The sequence below is a fragment of the Micromonas commoda genome, chromosome 6 (genome assembly GCF_000090985.2).
Source record: "Micromonas commoda chromosome 6, complete sequence".
NCBI lineage: Eukaryota > Viridiplantae > Chlorophyta > Mamiellophyceae > Mamiellales > Mamiellaceae > Micromonas > Micromonas commoda.
Window position 1 is genome coordinate 195,456 of NC_013043.1, and position 16,659 is coordinate 212,114.

At 68.2% G+C, this 16,659-nt stretch overlaps 9 protein-coding genes across 9 annotated transcripts; 4 read left to right on the forward strand and 5 right to left on the reverse strand.

The window, feature by feature from the left end:
- Nucleotides 1–158: 158 nt before the first annotated feature.
- Nucleotides 159–3,167, forward strand: MICPUN_100867 (predicted protein; the record flags this gene model as incomplete). The annotated part of the gene is made up of 2 exons (XM_002502721.1): nt 159–453; nt 937–3,167. The coding sequence occupies 2 exons, from the start codon at nt 159–161 to the stop codon at nt 3,165–3,167; spliced, it is 2,526 nt and encodes an 841-aa protein (XP_002502767.1).
- A 222-nt stretch (nt 3,168–3,389) lies between these two features.
- On the forward strand, nt 3,390–4,094 carry MICPUN_59105 (predicted protein; the record flags this gene model as incomplete). The annotated part of the gene is made up of 1 exon (XM_002502722.1): nt 3,390–4,094. One exon carries the CDS (start codon nt 3,390–3,392, stop codon nt 4,092–4,094), a length of 705 nt encoding a protein of 234 aa, XP_002502768.1.
- An 88-nt stretch (nt 4,095–4,182) lies between these two features.
- Nucleotides 4,183–5,694, reverse strand: MICPUN_59106 (predicted protein; the record flags this gene model as incomplete). Its single annotated transcript, XM_002503071.1, has 1 exon — nt 4,183–5,694. The coding sequence occupies one exon, from the start codon at nt 5,692–5,694 to the stop codon at nt 4,183–4,185; it is 1,512 nt and encodes a 503-aa protein (XP_002503117.1).
- A 270-nt stretch (nt 5,695–5,964) lies between these two features.
- On the forward strand, nt 5,965–7,524 carry MICPUN_105685 (predicted protein; the record flags this gene model as incomplete). Its single annotated transcript, XM_002502723.1, has 1 exon — nt 5,965–7,524. The coding sequence occupies one exon, from the start codon at nt 5,965–5,967 to the stop codon at nt 7,522–7,524; it is 1,560 nt and encodes a 519-aa protein (XP_002502769.1).
- Nucleotides 7,525–7,692: 168 nt separating this feature from the next.
- On the reverse strand, nt 7,693–8,919 carry MICPUN_59108 (predicted protein; the record flags this gene model as incomplete). The annotated part of the gene is made up of 1 exon (XM_002503072.1): nt 7,693–8,919. One exon carries the CDS (start codon nt 8,917–8,919, stop codon nt 7,693–7,695), a length of 1,227 nt encoding a protein of 408 aa, XP_002503118.1.
- Nucleotides 8,920–9,923: 1,004 nt separating this feature from the next.
- On the reverse strand, nt 9,924–11,096 carry MICPUN_59109 (predicted protein; the record flags this gene model as incomplete). The annotated part of the gene is made up of 1 exon (XM_002503073.1): nt 9,924–11,096. One exon carries the CDS (start codon nt 11,094–11,096, stop codon nt 9,924–9,926), a length of 1,173 nt encoding a protein of 390 aa, XP_002503119.1.
- Nucleotides 11,097–11,283: 187 nt separating this feature from the next.
- MICPUN_59110 (predicted protein) lies at nt 11,284–12,856 on the reverse strand (the record flags this gene model as incomplete). The annotated part of the gene is made up of 2 exons (XM_002503074.1): nt 11,284–12,597; nt 12,704–12,856. The coding sequence occupies 2 exons, from the start codon at nt 12,854–12,856 to the stop codon at nt 11,284–11,286; spliced, it is 1,467 nt and encodes a 488-aa protein (XP_002503120.1).
- Nucleotides 12,857–13,501: 645 nt separating this feature from the next.
- MICPUN_82419 (predicted protein) lies at nt 13,502–15,103 on the forward strand (the record flags this gene model as incomplete). The annotated part of the gene is made up of 2 exons (XM_002502724.1): nt 13,502–13,641; nt 13,900–15,103. The coding sequence occupies 2 exons, from the start codon at nt 13,502–13,504 to the stop codon at nt 15,101–15,103; spliced, it is 1,344 nt and encodes a 447-aa protein (XP_002502770.1).
- Nucleotides 15,104–15,154: 51 nt separating this feature from the next.
- Nucleotides 15,155–16,318, reverse strand: MICPUN_59112 (predicted protein; the record flags this gene model as incomplete). The annotated part of the gene is made up of 1 exon (XM_002503075.1): nt 15,155–16,318. One exon carries the CDS (start codon nt 16,316–16,318, stop codon nt 15,155–15,157), a length of 1,164 nt encoding a protein of 387 aa, XP_002503121.1.
- Nucleotides 16,319–16,659: the final 341 nt, after the last annotated feature.

Consider the following 16,659-nt stretch of genomic DNA (forward strand, 5'->3'; position numbering starts at 1 on the left):
CGCCCCCGCGACCGCGAACGCACGCCGTCGACACACACGCCGCCGAGACCATGCCAGCCGCCCGCGTCCACCCCGCGAAGCCGCGCGCGACGCGACGCCCCGTCGACCCCGCCCGTCGACGCGCGCCCTTCGCCCTCCTCGTCGCGTTGTTCGCCGCGATGACGTTGTCACTCGCCGACGCCGCGTCGGCCACGTACGATCCGGCCAAGTGCACCGACAAGGACGTCGTCGCGCCCCTCGGGCTGGCGTGCCAGACCGCCCTGGCGGATTCCTCCGTGATGGCATCCTGCTGCGCCGCGCTCACCACCTGGAACGCCGCGGGGTGCAATTGCCCCGCGCACGAGGGCGAGACGCTCCTCGACCTCGACGAGTACGCCCTGTTCAAGCCCGCGCTGGCGGGTCTCAACGCCGGGTGCGGCATCGACGCCGCGGACGACGACGCCGACGCCATGTGTGTTCCTCCGTCCCCGCCGCCGACTCCGTCTCCGCCGCCGGCGCCCAACCCGCCGCCCGACGCTTCTTCTTCCCTCGTCGAGGATTCCGCCGGCGGCGGCGCACCCGCGGCGTCTGCGGCGTCGCTCGCCGCCGCCGTCGCCGCCGCGTTCGTCGCGACCGCGCTCGTCGCGGCGTGATGATGGGCCACCGCGAGAGAGCGCGCGAGGAGGTGACGTCGCGGCGACGGGAGGAGGGAGAGGTTCGACGTTCGATCGATTGGTCGACGCGCCCTCGCGCTCGCCTTCGTAATTTATATTTCCGCATACACTAAATACGTCGTCATTTCCGTATGCGTAATCCTACTCGGATGGAATGAGCGTTTTCGCGGAAGCCGAAACGTCTTTTTCTTGGAAACGCGCGCCCCCGCGTCGATCGTCCCTGCGGCACACGCGCGCGCACCCGCGCCCACGATGACGACGAGACTTTCCTCGTTCCTCCTAGCCGCGCTCGCTTTCGCGCTCGCGGCGTCCCCCGTCGCCGCCTACGGCGTCATCCACCGCTACGACCACGTCGACGACGAGACGCACGAGAAGCACGTGCGCGCCATGTACCGGCTCGACGATCTCCTCTCCGAGTACAACCGCCTGCACAATCACCCGGACCCGGATCACCACAGACGACACCGCGAACCGGAGTACGTGCGCGCGTACAAGGAAAAGCACCTACACGCCGCGCAGCACGCGCGGCGCGTGGAGGCGCTGCGCCACGCGCACGGCGACGGCGACCCGACGCACGTCGCGTGCGACGATCCCCTCTTCGTCCAGTCGCACATGCTCGACTGCCTTCGACACCCGACGTGGGAACACCCGCACGGAGGGTGCTGCGAGGGACTGCGAATGTGGAACGACGCGGGGTGCAACTGCGACGGCGTCCGGAGCGTGCTGACCCACGACGCGACGTTCGAGCACTACGCGCGCGTCGCTGCCAAGTTCGAGGCCCAGTGCGACGTGACGCCGAGAACAAACTGCGAGAACCAACTGCGGGAGGTGAGGCGCTACGGCGTCATCCACCACGACGGGTTTGATGCGTCGTCGGGGCACTTCCACCTGGCGCTGCCCGAACGCGACGCCGTCGGGATTCGAACCCGCGCGTCGATACTCCCGGAACTCCCGGGGAACCGACGCTCGCTCAAGTCCGCGTGGGAGTCCACCGCGGGCAAGCAGACGATCGACTGCGCGCTGATGCAATCCGCGATGCTCGCGCTCCTGCCGTGTCTCGGGCAAGTCCCCGCGTCCGTGTCCGACGAGTGCTGCAAGGGGCTCAACTCCTGGAACGACGCCGGCTGCTACTGCGACGGCGTTCAGACGGTCATGGAAGATCCGGAGACGCCAAAGGCGTACGTCGAGTTGGCCGCCGTCCTCAACCCCGCGTGCGGCGTGGAAAAAGTGACGGATTTAAACCACCGAGTGTGCGCGCCCCCGCCCCCCGCGCCGCCGCCGACGCCGCCGCCGCCCAACCCGCCGCCGCGACCGCCCGCGTCGTCCACGCTAGCGTTCGCGACGACCGTTGCGCAGGAGACCTGGGGGGCGTTCTACCGATCCTTCTCGCCGTACGAGTGGGACGCGCCGACGGATGAGGATTACTGCAAGTGGATGGCGGACGTGCTCGTGTGCGATTACATCAAAAACGCGGACGACTGCGAGTGGAAAGATTCCGATGCGGGCGGGTCGAGGGAGGTCCTGACGCCGTGCGAGTGGTACGAGGGCAAGTGCGAGCTGCGGGATTACCTGCAGATCGGCGCGAGGGAGCTTCGTAACGCGTTTCGTAACGTCCTAGCGGCGAGCCAATCCGCGCACGACGCGTGCGCCGCCGGCTGCGCCGACGAAGAAAACGAAGGCGACGAAGAAAAATGCGTGGACACCCCGCACGGGTGCCTCCCCTCCGTCGACGCCGCGATGGCCGCCGCGGACGCCGCATCTTCGGAGATAACGACCACCGCGGTTCAGCGCATGGTGTACCGCCAGTACATGCACGGCGTCGTCGGGTGCAACGTATTGGGCAAAGGAGGCGCGGAAACAGTCGGAGTCGACGAATGCGCCGGACGCGACGGATGCGCTTGGGACTCGTCTTCGGGTGGCGGGAACGGCCGGTGCGAGCCCACGCGTGCGTGGCGCGAGGCGACGTCGCTCGAGGTATGCACGCCGCCGACGCCGCCCGCGCCGCCGCCCGCGCCGCCGCCGCCGCCCGTCTCCGGGTACGAGTACGAAGCCACGAGGGGCGACGGCTTCGAGAAGGAGTTTTCCCCGTGGATGGTTTGGAGTTTCATGGTCGTCTCCAGCGCCATCTCGCTGTCGTGGATGTGCGGATGCATCCTGGTGTATAAGCGGCACCCGGAGTGCCCGAAGCCGGAGTCGTCCGATGACGAGTCGGGTACGGATTCCGACGAGAACAATTCGTCCGATGGCGAGTTAACGCACTCGGAGATCACGGTTGAGACGAGCGAACTCATCGAAAATGGTCGCGATGCATCCGACGATAAACCGGTGCTTCGTGGGCGACGCGGCGGGGGCAGGCGCGGCGAGGTGGCGCGCGAGGTGGTGATCCCGCCGTGGCCCAAGTACGCGCCCATCCCCTACGCGCGCAGGAAGTCGACCCCGAAGAAGCACAGGAAGCCCGGGTCGATGGAGCAGTGGGAAAGGATGCAGGCGCAAAAGCCAAGAAGGTATAAGTAGGCGGTGATTTTTGACGTGATTTGGAAAGTTTGTGCCATCGTTCTTACTCTCACTAAATAAGATGTGTGAGTTCACGTTTAATTGGTGTTACTAATTATGAAACCGGATTTTGAAATCGTGTCCCGCGTCCAGTCGAGTCAACGTCGCGACGTTCCACGGGCAGACGAAACGGTTCTTCTTCGCGTCTCACTCGCCACGCGCGCGCCACCGCGTCCCTCCCGAATGAAGCGCTCGAACCCTTCAGCGCGCGGAAGGAGGCGCGGCGATCTAGCGTTTTACTTCTGGATCATCGCGCACATCGCGCTCGCCTTCCTTCTCGTCGCTTCCGTCGGCGCGCTGGACCGTCCACCGCGGGGTCGTCGCGATGGGCGGACGAGCGCGGAATCGGGGGATGCGCAATCGCTCGCGGTCGGCGCCGCGACGACGCGGGGATACCGGCGCAGGGCGCTCGCATCCAACGCGACGGATCCGCATCCAACGCCGCCGCCGCCGCCGCCGCCGTCTCCCGCCGCGAACGCGTCGTCGCCGGCGCGGGCTGAACTCGTGAACGCCGACGGCGGGACAACCTCGAGGTCTCGCGAAACCTCGGGCTCGGACCGGGCCGCCGTCGGCGGCGACGCGTCGACCGGCGTCGAAGGAGGAACCGGCGCGGACCAAGAAGGGGCGGCATACGTCGTGGACGAAGACGCGAGAGCGCTGGCGAGGGACGACGACGACCGGAGCGTCGGGTACGGCGCGAGGGAATTGGTTCCCTTCGCGGTTGGCGTGGCGGCGCTGTCGTTTGTAATTCTGATGTGCTTTGACACCCTCGTGGCGCTGACGCTGCTGCTGTGCCTCGGCGCGGTGGTCGCGGCGTGCGTCATGGTGTTGAACAACTCGGAGGACGACACGCGATGGCGCGACGACGAGTTCAACGGCCCGATGTGAGTGAAACGCGCTCCAACCTCGCGAGCCGGCGCGTTGAAGCCCGGTGTACGAATCGATTCATTCAGCGTTACTCGTATTCACGGACGACTCACCGCGACCGACCTACGTTCCTACGTCCGCCCCGCGACTCGCGCGTCTCGTCGCTCGTCGCCCCGCCCGCCCGTCCTCCAGTTCCGCCCGCCCGTCCTCCCATCCCGCCCCCCCGGCCGCCGCCGCCGCCGCCGGCGAGCTCCCTTCGTGCCATCGCGCCCAAGCCGCGCCCCGCCGCCGGTGCCAACACCCGCGGGAAAGACCCCGCGGTTGCGCGATTCGCCCGCCCCCGCCTTCGCCCGTGCCCGCCTTCGCCGCGCTGGAGCTCCTCGGCGTGCTCGACGGTGACCGCCGCGAGGACGCACGCGATCCTCGCATCCGACGGGTCGACCCCGGGTAACTCTTCGAGCAGATCCGCGACGAAGGATACGTCGGCAAACGCTCGAGCCGCTCGAGCCCGCGGCTTCCGCGGGCAAAACGCCGTCGACGCCGCCGCCGCCTCCGCGATGCACGCCGCGTCGTCGGAGAAACCGAAGGATCGATCGCACGGGGGTTCGAACGCGCGCGTGGACGGCGTCGGATCGACGCTCTCATCGCCGCCGCCGAAGCGCTCGGCGCACACCGCGTCGAGGTCGATACCCCGCCTCGCGTCCTCCCAGCTCGTCGCGACGCCTCGAGGAACCCTCGCCGCGAAGAGCGAGGCGACCTCGTGCGAGACATCAGCCGCGCGGAGCATCTCGTGCGCGGCGGCGCGCGTCGACGCGTTCAGCGTATCGTCGAGCGAGGACCCGGCGGACCATGGAAACGTGACGTCGCCGTCGTCTTCCTCCTCCTCCTCCGACGACGATGACTCAGATGAATCATTCGCCAGTCCCGAAAACTCGCGGCTCAGGCGCAGCGAGGCTGATATCGCCGCCCGCCACGTCGGCGGCAAGGGTGCCGAGGGTGCCGAGCCGGCCGCCACGTGCCCGTCGTCGTCATCGAGGAGGTTGTCGTCGGAGCCCGTCTCGTTTTCGGAGGATTCGTAGGACATCTGCGGTCGCAAGCCGTACGACTGGAGGACCCGCAGGTTGTCCGGGTCGAGCGCGTTCAGGGAGGCGTCCGCGGATGAGTGGTCGGCAAGGCTATCGCCGCCGTCGCTCGCGGACTCTTCCTCCGTTCGCTCCTCCTCCTCGTCGTCGTCGTCTCCGGAACACTGTCGATCCCCCGAAGTCGCGTGATCGTCGCGGTCCTCGTGCGCGTCCTCGTGCGCGTCCGTTTCCGAATCCGCGTCCACGCGCTCGTCGTCGAGGACGCGAACGCGTTCGCCGGGTTCCTCACGAGCGCCGATGTCCACGTCCCGCAAACTCGCGCGCGCGTCGTCGTCTCGCTCGGAGGCGTCCGCGGGCGTGCGCTCCTCCCCATCCTCCCCATCCAGATCTGACGGTCCGCCGACAGAGGCTTTGACCGCCGCGCCAGCGTCGTCGGAGCTGCTCGTCGGCGCGCGGCGTGCACCGGCCCTTGAGTCCGGGTAGGATCCGCTCGAGGCGCGTCTCGGGGGCGTGAAACGCCCGCCCACGTGTCGGCGCATCGTCCTCGGTGCGGCGCGGTGTTGGCTCGAGGTTGCGTTACTTTTTTGTTGTAAAGTTGACCGCGACGCCGACGCATGCGCGCATGGTTCAAACCTTGACCGGTTCCCTGTTGCATTTCTCTAGCTAAAACCCTTTAGAATAGACTATTTTGGATTTCCGTTACTGCGCGCCATAGGAAAAATGCTGAGTCACCGCGGTCTGTTGAAACTGTTGAAACGCCCACACGTGGGCCGCGCCCCGCATTGTCATCTCGCCCGCGGGGAGCTGCCATGGTTCGTAACGGGCGCGGGACCACCGCCGCCGTCGTCGCCGCCGCGGGTGGCCTCGGCCTCTCCCTCGCCGCGCTCAGCCTCGGCGCCGTCCCACTGCTCGCCTCGCTGGGCGACCGCGCCTCCAACAAGCGCAAGCGCGGTTCGCCCCTGTCGCCATCGCGTTGGTACGCCTCGCAGGACAGGGACGGGCGCGTGGGGGACGCGGTGGCCGACGTCTTGGCGCGCGTCGCCGACGGCGGGGTCGAGCCCATGCTCCGCTGCGAGGTGTGGCCGCTGCTGCTGGGCCTGCGCGATGCGAACGACACCGCCGTCGAGCAGGAGCAGGCGCGCAGGCGCCGACGGGAGCGCTACCGGCAGCTCCGTCGGCGGTGCGAGGAGCTGCACGAGATGCTCTCGGGGCGGAGCGGCGCGGCCATGGGCGCGAGCGGCGACGAGCCCCCCGCGGACCTCGGCACGTTCACGGAGACTCTACCGGTGATACGCGCGGACGTCCCGCGCACGCCGTTCCGAACCGGCGCGTTTCAGTCGCACTGGGAAGCCGACCGCCTCGCCGAGTCCGCCTCGGAAGATGACCTAACGAACCACTCGTCCACCCACCGGTCCACCGAACCACCCGCACCGACCGGCGGCGGAGGCGACGCGAACGGCGAGCTACCGCGGCTGGAGCCCGTCAAGTCCGTCCCGGCGACGCACCAACCCACGTGGCGCACCGCGCAGGCCGATAGGCTGACAAACGTCCTCCAATCCTACGCGCTCCTCGACCCCGCGGTTGGGTACTGCCAGGGGATGAACGAGATCGCCGCGCATTTCCTGGACGCCATTCCGGACGAGTCGGAAGCCTTCTGGTGCTTCGAGAAGTTCCTCCGGGGGTACCGGTGCCACTTCGTGATGGGCGGGCACGTCGGCAGCCCCGGAGGCGGCGGAAGCGGCGGCGCGACCCCCGGAAGTACCTCGAAGGCTTCCGGAAGGGACGCAAACGATAAACGACGCGGGAACAAACGAGGCTACCCGCGGGTAGCCCCGAGGAGGAGCGCGAACGTGCGCGACAGGCTCCACGAGCTCGGCGACGTCCTTCGGCGGTGCGACCCGCCGCTCTGGAAGCACGTGCAGCTCTTGGGGGCGCAGGAGTGCATGTTCGCGTTTCGACAAATCGTCGTGCTCATGGCGAGGGAGCTGCCGCCGGCGGAGACGCTGTACCTGTGGGAGGCGCTGATGGCGCGGGGCGACCACGTGGTCACGGAGGAGGACGAGGGCGAGGGCGAGGGCGAGGGCGAGGGCGAGGGTGAGGGTGAGGGTGAGGAGGGTGATGGGAACGACGCGAATGACGAGGGCGAGTTTGGCGCGGGCGACGGGAGACTGTTCGTGCACGTCGTCGCCGCGGCTTTTATCCAGGCGAGGAACATCGCGTTCGGATGCCACGAGTTCGACCAGCTGTTGCACGCGTCGCATCACGCGGTGGCGAACAAGACGCTCGCGGCGGCGCCGCTGCTGGCGACGGCGACGCGGCTCATGGCCAAGGGGTATCGCGCTCCCGGAATGGCATTCCCGACCAAGTGACGACTCTTACCAAATACGATTGACGACGTATCATAGTCTATGCGGTTGTTTCTTCGACGACGCTCGCGACGACGTCACCTTTACTTTACACGCGAAAGAATAGAAGTCTCGCTCGATGCAATCTCGTCTCGACTCGCGCCGCGGTGCGAGCCGCTCGCGTGCGTCGGGTCACACCCCGCTCACGTCCGTGCCGTATCCCTCCGGCATGAAGGGGTAGTTGGTCGCCTTGTCTCCCACGGCGTACTCGCCTCTGAGATCCGTGGGTTTGAAGTTTGCGCCCAGCGCTCGGCCGTCGTCGCCTGACAAATCCACGCACCTCACCTGACCCAGCTCCATGCCCCAGTCCCCGTGGTGCGTGCGCAGGTCGGTGCCCATCATCGCCGCGGTGAACAGCGAGAGGGTGTCCGCGTGAGACACCAAGATGACGTCCTCGCCAAAGTACGTCGCTTCCAACCGAGTAAACGCCTCCAGAGCCCTCCTGTACAAATCGCGAGGCGACTCGACGCTGGCGCTCGGCTGCAGCGACGCGGGGACCGGCGGCGGGGTGTTACCCGAGTCCTTCTCGTCCCCGGCCCACACCGCGTCCCACTTACTCTGGCTGTCGAAGTCGAGCGCCCCCATCTTCCGAGGATCCAGCAACCCGCTAAATTCCGTCCGAAGTTGCGAGAACAGCAAACCCAGGTCCTCGCGAAGTATCAGCGCGGATTGGAACGATCTCTGGAAGTTGCTGGTGTACAGCCAGGACGGCGCGGCGTCGTACTCGTCGCTGATGACGCGCGCCGCCTCGTGCATCTGGTTGATGCCCCGTTTCGTTAAGCCGTAGGTGGTGTCGTATTTATACGACGGATTCGACAGGAACATGCCGCGAACGTCCAGGGTGCTCTCGCCGTGCCGAACCAGGAAGTAGCGGTTGTGGAGGCGGGAGGGCAGGTCGATGAACGCGCGCGCGGGTTTTGGGTCGGCGATCGGGAGCGCGGTGAGCGCCGCCGCGCCCGCGAGCATCCCGCGGCGCCCGGCCTTCGCCGGCTCTCCCGTGTGGAGTCGCGATTCTCCCACCCGCGCCTTCGGTTCTCCAGCCGAACGATCGGTCCCGACGCCCGCGCGACCCGACGTCGAAGCGCCCCGCTCGGTCTCTCCGCGCCACCCCGGGAGCCACAGCCCGCTCTCTTCGCGCGCGTGCGACGATCGGACGCAGCTCCAGTCCAGGTGCTCGTGGACGACGGCTCGAGGGGGGTGCGGGGCCCCTTCACGGAGAGTGATGCCACTTGGCGAGACTGGGGCCGCGAGTCGTGGCGCCGGTGTTGGCGCGCGTCGCCGCCGCGACGACGGGGCGCCGCGGTGGGCGGGGCGCGCCGCCGTCGATGCGGGCGCGGGGTAACGGTGTGGAGTCGCCATCGCGATCGCGGCGCGAGGCGGCCCGGATCGCGCGCCGGTCTCAGCTGTCAGATCGCGCGACGTTTGGAGGCCTCTTATCTGCTGAGCGGTTCGAACCGATCGGGGACGGGCTGTCCAGGGACTTCGAGTTGGCTGTCACAGCTGCACAGCAAGTCAGATTGGGGCGCGCCCCGGCCGGTCGCTCGGGGGTGGGATGTCACCGGACGGCGACGGTGAATCCGCGGCGCCGGGGAGGGACGCGCACCTCTACGCCACCGACGCCGCGCTCTTCTCCCATCGGTGAGCCCGCCCGAACCGCGTCCCGCCTCCGCCTCGCCTCGACGACACGACTCGACCCGAAAGGTGCCCACCGACGGGCCCCCGCCCACCGTTTCACCCAACTTGACGATCGCCTCCCTACCCGTCGCACACGCAGGCTCCCGCGCGGCGCGGATCTGTACGGCTCGGACGCGACGCTGTTCGCCGCGCACGGCGACGTCCGCGTGAACGTCGGCGCCGACCTGTGGGCATCGGACGCGGCCCTCTACGCGGACGTGATGACCGACAGGGCTCGTTCACGCGCGGAGGCGCTCAAGGCTTCGCTGCGGGCGCGCGCCGTCACGAGGCGAAGGGTTCAGTCGCGCGCACGCGAGGGCGAGGACGGAGGTGGGGGGGTCGGGGCTGAGGACGACGACGACGGCGCGGTGTGTCCGGTGTGCCTGGTGGGGATCAGCGCGCGCGACGGGGAGGACGAAGGCGACGGGGCCGAGGATGGGGCGGACCACGGCGTAAATCCCGACGTAAATTCCGACGACGACGACGGGGGCGACTCGCTCATCGCGGAGCTGCCGTGCGGGCACCGGCTCCACCTGCGATGCGCGCTCGCCGCCGTAGACGCGTGCGTCGGCGCGGGCGACCCGCCTCGATGCCCGACGTGCCGACGCGTCGCGGCGGCGGATGGATTCCTCGCTAGTAGCCAGAGTTAACAATAGCACAAAAAAACCAAAAAATAACAACGGCGGCGCTCATCTCGTCAGACTGGCGTGCAGGCGAGCCATCTCCGGCGCGAGCACGTCCCGCAATCCCCCCGGGTTGTCCACGTGCAGCCAGTGCCCCGCGTCCCGCAGCGCGTGGTACCGCAGCCTCGACCCGCGCTGTTTCGCGCGCGCCACGAGCGCGGCTACCGTGTCTTTCGGCCACCGCTCAGACCGCTCGGCTCGAACCACGTGCACCTCGTGGACGACTGACGAACCGTTATAACGCCCGCCGCGCCCCATCGGTGGATCCAGAGCGACGCGGAGCGCGCCGTCGTCCCGCTTGTACGCGTCGTACAGCGCCGCGGCGCCGTCGGGATCGAACTGCCACGTCAGCGGCGACGTCGCACCAGCGGTGGGATCGGCGGGGGCCAAGTTGGTCCCGAGCCAGTCGACGAGATCCCTGGGAAATGTAACGCCGCCCGGCATCGCCGCGAGCGCCGTCCCGAGGTCCTCGCGCGCCGCGAACGTCCTCGGCAGGTGGTTCCTGACGGCGTCGATGACGCGCTGAACGCCGTGCGGGTCATCGTCGGGGTGCGCCACCGCGGACGGGACGGAGTCGAGCGACCACCACTGCGTGGGGTGCGGCGGCAGCGCGTTCGCGTCTCCGAGCCTCGCGAGATGCCGCAGCGCGATCTTGCCGCCCAGGGAGTGACCGATGACGGCGGCGACGCGGCAGTGCGGGTTCACGGCGCGCACGTGCGCGGCGAAGTCGCCGACGGCGGACGCCGCGAGATCCACGGCGCACGCGCCGTTCGCGGCCGCCGTCTGCGCGCTCGGGTTCCTCCACTCGCGGTGCGTCCGATCGCCGAAGGTGCGCCCGTGCCACAGCTGGTCCACGAGTGCGAACCTCCACGGCGTTCCGCCGGCCGCCAGACGCTTCGACAGCGCCCGCGCGAACGTGCGCCAGTTCCGGCCGCTGCCCATCAGGCCGTGCAGCACCAGCGCCACGGGGGCGTCCGTCGTCGACTGATCCCCCGGGGGCTCGATCCACTCGCACGCCAGGGGAGGGATCGTCGATGCGTCATCGGACGAGCCGGACGCGCGACGGCCGTGCGCCGGCGGCGGGGGTGGCGGCGCCGACGTCGCGTAGGACGCCGCCGCCGCCAGGGATCCGCGCCGAGACGACGCGACCAGCCGCGCCAAACCGAGCGCGCGCGCCATGTTGTGGCGCGATGGTCCCCTCGGTACCAGCTGCGGTTCTTGTGGCTGTCAGGTCTTGTGGCTGTCGTCAAAAGTTGTTAGTTGACGTCAAACCGCGGGCGCCGCTCGCCGGCGGCGGCGAGAGATTGACGATGGCTAGAAAAAGTTCCATCTGTTACGTTACAATAGCGAGTCGAACCGCGCGCCGTCACCGCGCTTTCGTGAGCACCCTCCACTTGTCCTTGAGGTTCACCGACGTGCGATCCGCGCCGAACATGTCCCGCCCCGCCTCCAAGATCGTCGCCCAGCTCCCAACCCCGTGCACGCCCACCAGCCTTCGCAGCTCCTCCTCCTGCGCCGTGGTCCACCTCGTGTACGCCTTCCTCCCCGACGTCCCCACCCGCGTGGTCCTCGCCCCGATCACGCCGGGCGCGCCCGCCTTCCTCGTCGTCGGAGGCGTGGAGACGTCAGAGACCGCGCCGCCGTCGCCGCGCGAATCCCAATCCACCGTTCGAGCCGTCGCGCCGCGATGGTGCGGGCGTATGACCACCTTCTTCCCGTCATCCGCCGCGTCTCTGTTGGCGGCTCTGGCCTTGGCCGCTTTGGCCGCCGGGGACTCGTCCGACGGTTGGTCCGATCCCGTCCCCGCCTCGTATTCCGCGGCGAGCGCGTTCCAAGCCGCCTCCTCCGTCCGCCGCCCGCCCTGGCCCTGAGCGCCGGCCGCGTCGCTGGCCCTGAGCGCCTCCTTCAACGGGTCCGCGACCGCCGCGTTCGCAGCCCTGAGCTTCTCGAACGCGGTGACGTTCCTGCGCACCGCCGCCGCCTCGACGTCGTCTGCGGGCGCTTTCCTCTTGTTTTTTAAATCGCTCGGCGACGACGAATTCGGCTTCTTGTCGAACGCCTCGCGAAGGACGCGTCCAGCCTCCAGCAGCTCCCGCTCCCTGCGCTTAGCCCGTGCGTCCTCGGGGATGGCGTCCTCGGGGATCAACACGCCGTCATGGGAGGGCGGGGCGTACCGACCCGATCGAAAGTCCGCGGCGACGCGCTCTAAAAACGACGGCCCCATCGCCTCGAGAACCTCCCCGCAGTACTTGGCGAGCTCGACGAGGGTGTCCTTGGCGGTGTTCCATCGCCGAAGGATCCCGTCGCACCTGTCGTCGGTGACGCGCGCCGCCTGTTTCTTGAGGTCGACGCGGATGTTCTCGAGCGCCTCGACGTCGAGCCACGGGCTCGCGGTCTGGAAGTCTTCGTCGTCGAGGTCGTAATTGTCGACGGATTCCGCGAAATTCTCCACGTCGCGGTAGGGCGGGCGGAGGTGCGTGAGCATCGTTTCGGCGTACGTCTGCGCCGTGAGCGTGATCGTGGGCATGGGGATCGAATCGTCCCCTAATGCGTGCGCGACGTCGCCCATCTTGACGAGGGACTGGAACACCTCGTTGACGTTCTCGGGTCTGAGGCGCATGAACGGGCCGCTCTCCTCGGACGCGGTGAGCCGCGAGATGGACTCGACGTACATGCGAATCTGGAGGAAGGCGAGGGGGCGTGACGGGAGTAGGTGAGTGGGAGCTCGCGGAACGCGGAGCGATGCGAGATACGGGGGCGAAGGCCTGGCGCCCGCGCGTGCTCACCCTGGTGGTGGGCGAGAATTCGCCGCTCGAGATCTTGTCCTTGAGCGCGTCGAGGATGGCGTACTTGGCGCCCACCTCGAGCACGTTACTCTGCGAGATGAGCTCGATGCACCAGTCGAGCGCGGTGTCGGTCGCCTCCTGCGAGTGGTGCATGGCGTCCGTCGTTTGAGGCGAACGGGCGCGGGCGCTGCGGTCAGTGCGACGACGGAGTGCCCGATCGATTTCGTCTTTTCAAAAATTCTCCCAACCCTAAAGGGGCGCTGCTTCAAAACTCTGACTGACTGTCACACGAACCCTACCAGGTAATCGTAGCTGAGGGTTTCAGTCGGCCGTGAGGGGGTGCCAAGTCCGTCGAGCCACCCGCCCACTCCAGCTCGCAGCCACGTCTCCGTCCGAGAGTGGGAAAGCGCGTCGCACACGGCCGGGCGCGCCCCCGCCATGTGGGCCGCACCCGGCGGGTCCCGCGCGATATCGCCGCGCGCGTGCGCGGCGGTGACGCACCGCCGCGATTGGCGCGGCGAGATCGCGCGCGTCCCGTCCACTCGCGGCGCGCGTCGGCACCTCCCATCCCGTCGCGGGCGGGTCCCCGCACCACCGCACGCGTCGCCCGCGAACAAGGACTTCGACTCGCTGCCGCAGCCCTCGTGGGAGTCCCTCATCGAGGAAAAGATCTCGCGCGAGATGAACCAGCGATCTGACGTGCGCGACGACATGTACGGTTGGATCCCGGAGAAGGAGCGCGTGCTCGTCGTGGGCGTCGGCGGTCAGCGGGGCGACGAGCGCGAGAACCAGTACGGCATGGAGGATTCGCTCGCGGAACTCGCGGAGTTGGCGCAGAGCGCGGGGCTCGAGGTCGTCGCGACGCTGACGCAGCGCATGAAACACCCGCACTCGGGCACGTACGTGGGCAAGGGGAAGCTGCGAGAGCTCAGGCGGCTGTGCGGGCTCCCGGACAGGACCGCGAACGACGACGACGACGACGACAACGACGACGACGCATCATTCACCGACGCATTCACCGGCCGAGACGTCGACGTCCGGTTCGAGGACGACTCGATCGGCCACGTGGCGGATTCCGATGACGTGGATTCCACCGACGAGTGGTGGGGCGACGAGTGGACGGACGAGGACGAACGATTGGTCGACGAGGAGGATCGTCGTCGGCGCGAGCGGCTGCTTCGAGCGGCGACGGAGAGCCGAGACCCGACTGTGGACACCGTCATCTTCGACACCGAGCTCACGCCGAGGCAGAACCGAAACATCGAGCAGTACCTGGACGGTAAGGTTCGGGTGTGCGATCGCACGATGCTCATCCTGGACATATTCAGCCAGCGCGCGAGGACCGCGGAGGGGCAGCTGCAGGTTGAGATGGCGCAGCTGGAGTATCAGCTCCCGCGACTGTCGCGGATGTGGACGCACCTGGACCGCACGGCGGGCGGCGGCGGCGCGGGAGGGCAGGTCAAGGGCATGGGCGAGAAGCAGATCGAGATCGACAAGCGCCTCCTGCGCGACCGCATCCAGTTTCTGAAGAAGAAGCTGGACAAGGTTAAGACCCACCGGATGCTCTACCGAGACCGGAGGAAAGAAACGCCGGTGCCGGTTGTCTCTCTCGTGGGATACACCAACGCGGGGAAGAGCTCGTTGCTCAACGCGCTGACCGCCGCGGACGTCTACGCGGAGGACCAGCTCTTCGCCACCCTGGACCCGACCACGCGCAGGTTCCCGCTGCCCAACGGAAAGGACGTCCTGGTCACGGACACCGTGGGCTTCATCCAAAACTTACCCACCGAGCTCGTCGCCGCGTTCCGAGCCACCCTGGAAGAGATCGTCGACTCCACGATGCTCGTGCACGTCGTGGACATATCCTCGCCCCTCGCGGGCGCGCAGGTGGCGGCGGTGGATACCGTCCTTAAAGAGCTCGGCGCGAGCGACATTCCCCGGGTCACGGTGTGGAACAAGTCGGACGCGTCGATCGCGTCCGGCAAAGATCCGGAGGCGTTGGCGGAGGAGGCGAGGTCGCGCGGGGCGGTGGTCACGTCCGCGACGACGGGGTTCGGCATCGATTCGCTGGTGCACGCGCTGCAGGACACGCTGGTGCGAGTGGCGCTGGTTCGCGTCGAGATCGACGTGCCGTACGACGTCGGCGGCGTCATCGGGGAGGTGCGCAAGGCGGGGGTGGTGGAGAGCGAGACGTATTGGCAGGGGGGAACGAGGGTCGTCGCGCACGTCCCGTCGGCGACGGCTCGAAGGCTGGCGCACCTGGCGGTGACGGATTCGTCCCCGCGTCTGGAAGATCTCGAAGCGGCGGCGGAGGAGGGGGAGCCGCAGTGGTCGCGGGAGGACGAGGAGGCTTTCCTCGCCATGATGCTCGAGGAGGAGGAGGAGGAGGCGTCCGCTTGACCGCCTTCGTCGCTCCGCGATTAATCAATTTCTCACCACTAGTAGCTACAGCTAAACGTTGACGTCCGCGCCCAAAGCGACGGACCCCGGATCGTCCCTGTACCCCGTCACGGTCTCGTACGTCCCCTCGCCCCAGTGCGCGTGACCCGCGCCCCCCTCGATCTCTCGCCAGCGCTCCTCGGACGTGTGCGAGTATCCGAAACCGTACTTGCGACACGACCCTTTCGCGGTCAACACGTCGTGTCCGTCGATGTGGCCGCACTTGGTCTCCATTGAGTCGTCCTGGTACACGAACGTGCCGAAGGCGGCGTGCGCGCGCGCGACGGCGTCCGCGTCCGACGCCCTCGGTCCCACGCACTCCTCCCGGATCGTTCTCAGCATGTGCTGACCCAGGGTATCCTCTATGAACCCCCCCCTCGGTAGGTTCACGTACCGCGACCGGCCGAACACCCGGGACAGGTACCACCGCGTGGACGCGACGTGCATGCTGTCGTAGAACTGGACCAAGGGGAGCAGCTTGAGCGTGCTCGGGCGCTCGTCGTTCGTCCTGAGGTGATCATCGGTCCCGGAACGTCCCGGCTTCGAACCGTCAACCTTCGGATCCGGGACGTCGCGCGTCACCGGCTCCACCGCCAGCCCGTACTTGCTCGCGACGTACGTTTTGTGCGACAGCGTCGTCGTCGTCGGGAACCCGACGTAGTTGACCCGCCCCGAGTCGGTGCAGACGGTGTGTTCGTTCGCCGTCTCCATGACGTCGAGCACGTGCGACACCTCCACGGGCCTGACGAAGGACCGGTCGTGCTGCGCCACGAGCACGAACGGGGTGGCGACTCGCATGAGCCCCCGCCGCAGGGCGTGCGCGAAGCCGTGGCGCTCGTCCAGTACAAGCAGCTCCGCCCCGCGCAGCGGGCTGCCCTCCGTCTTGGTGAGGGCTTCCAGCCGCGAGAGGTAGTGCCTGTAGTTGCTCATGGCCTCGGGAGTGCAGATTCCGGAGCGGAACTTGTCGTGCTCCCTGACCTTCACGCCGTCGGCGACGATGATCTTCCTGCTGTCTCCGAGCCCCGCGAGCACCGCGATGGACTCGAAGACCTCCTCGATGAGCCGCGTGGACGGGTGCGTCTTGATCGGCGATGTGGTCAGGACGATCGTGAGGCGATCGGGGTGGAGCGAAGGAGTCGACGCGACCCTAGGCCGCTTCCCCTCTCCCTCCTCCATCGCGCCCGTCCGCGCCGGAACGAGTGGTATCGGACTTGCCGTCTGCTCTGTGCACAGCTGTCTCGGACGGAGGAGTGCCGAAAAAATCACAATCGGGCCGCGGGGGGCGGGGGCGGGACCCATGGCGAGGGTCAGATGGCGCTCCGCGGGTTACCTCGCCGTCTTCGTCGTGTCCGCGTTGGCCACGTACAACAGCCTGCAGACGCTGCACGGCCACGCGAGGGCGGGGCGTCACCTGGAGGTCGAGCACCTCCATCACCATCACCACACCCCGACTCCCGCGGCGTCGACGCCGGGGCACCTCCGCGGGTCGGGCGCGCGCGTCGCCGATCTCGACCCGT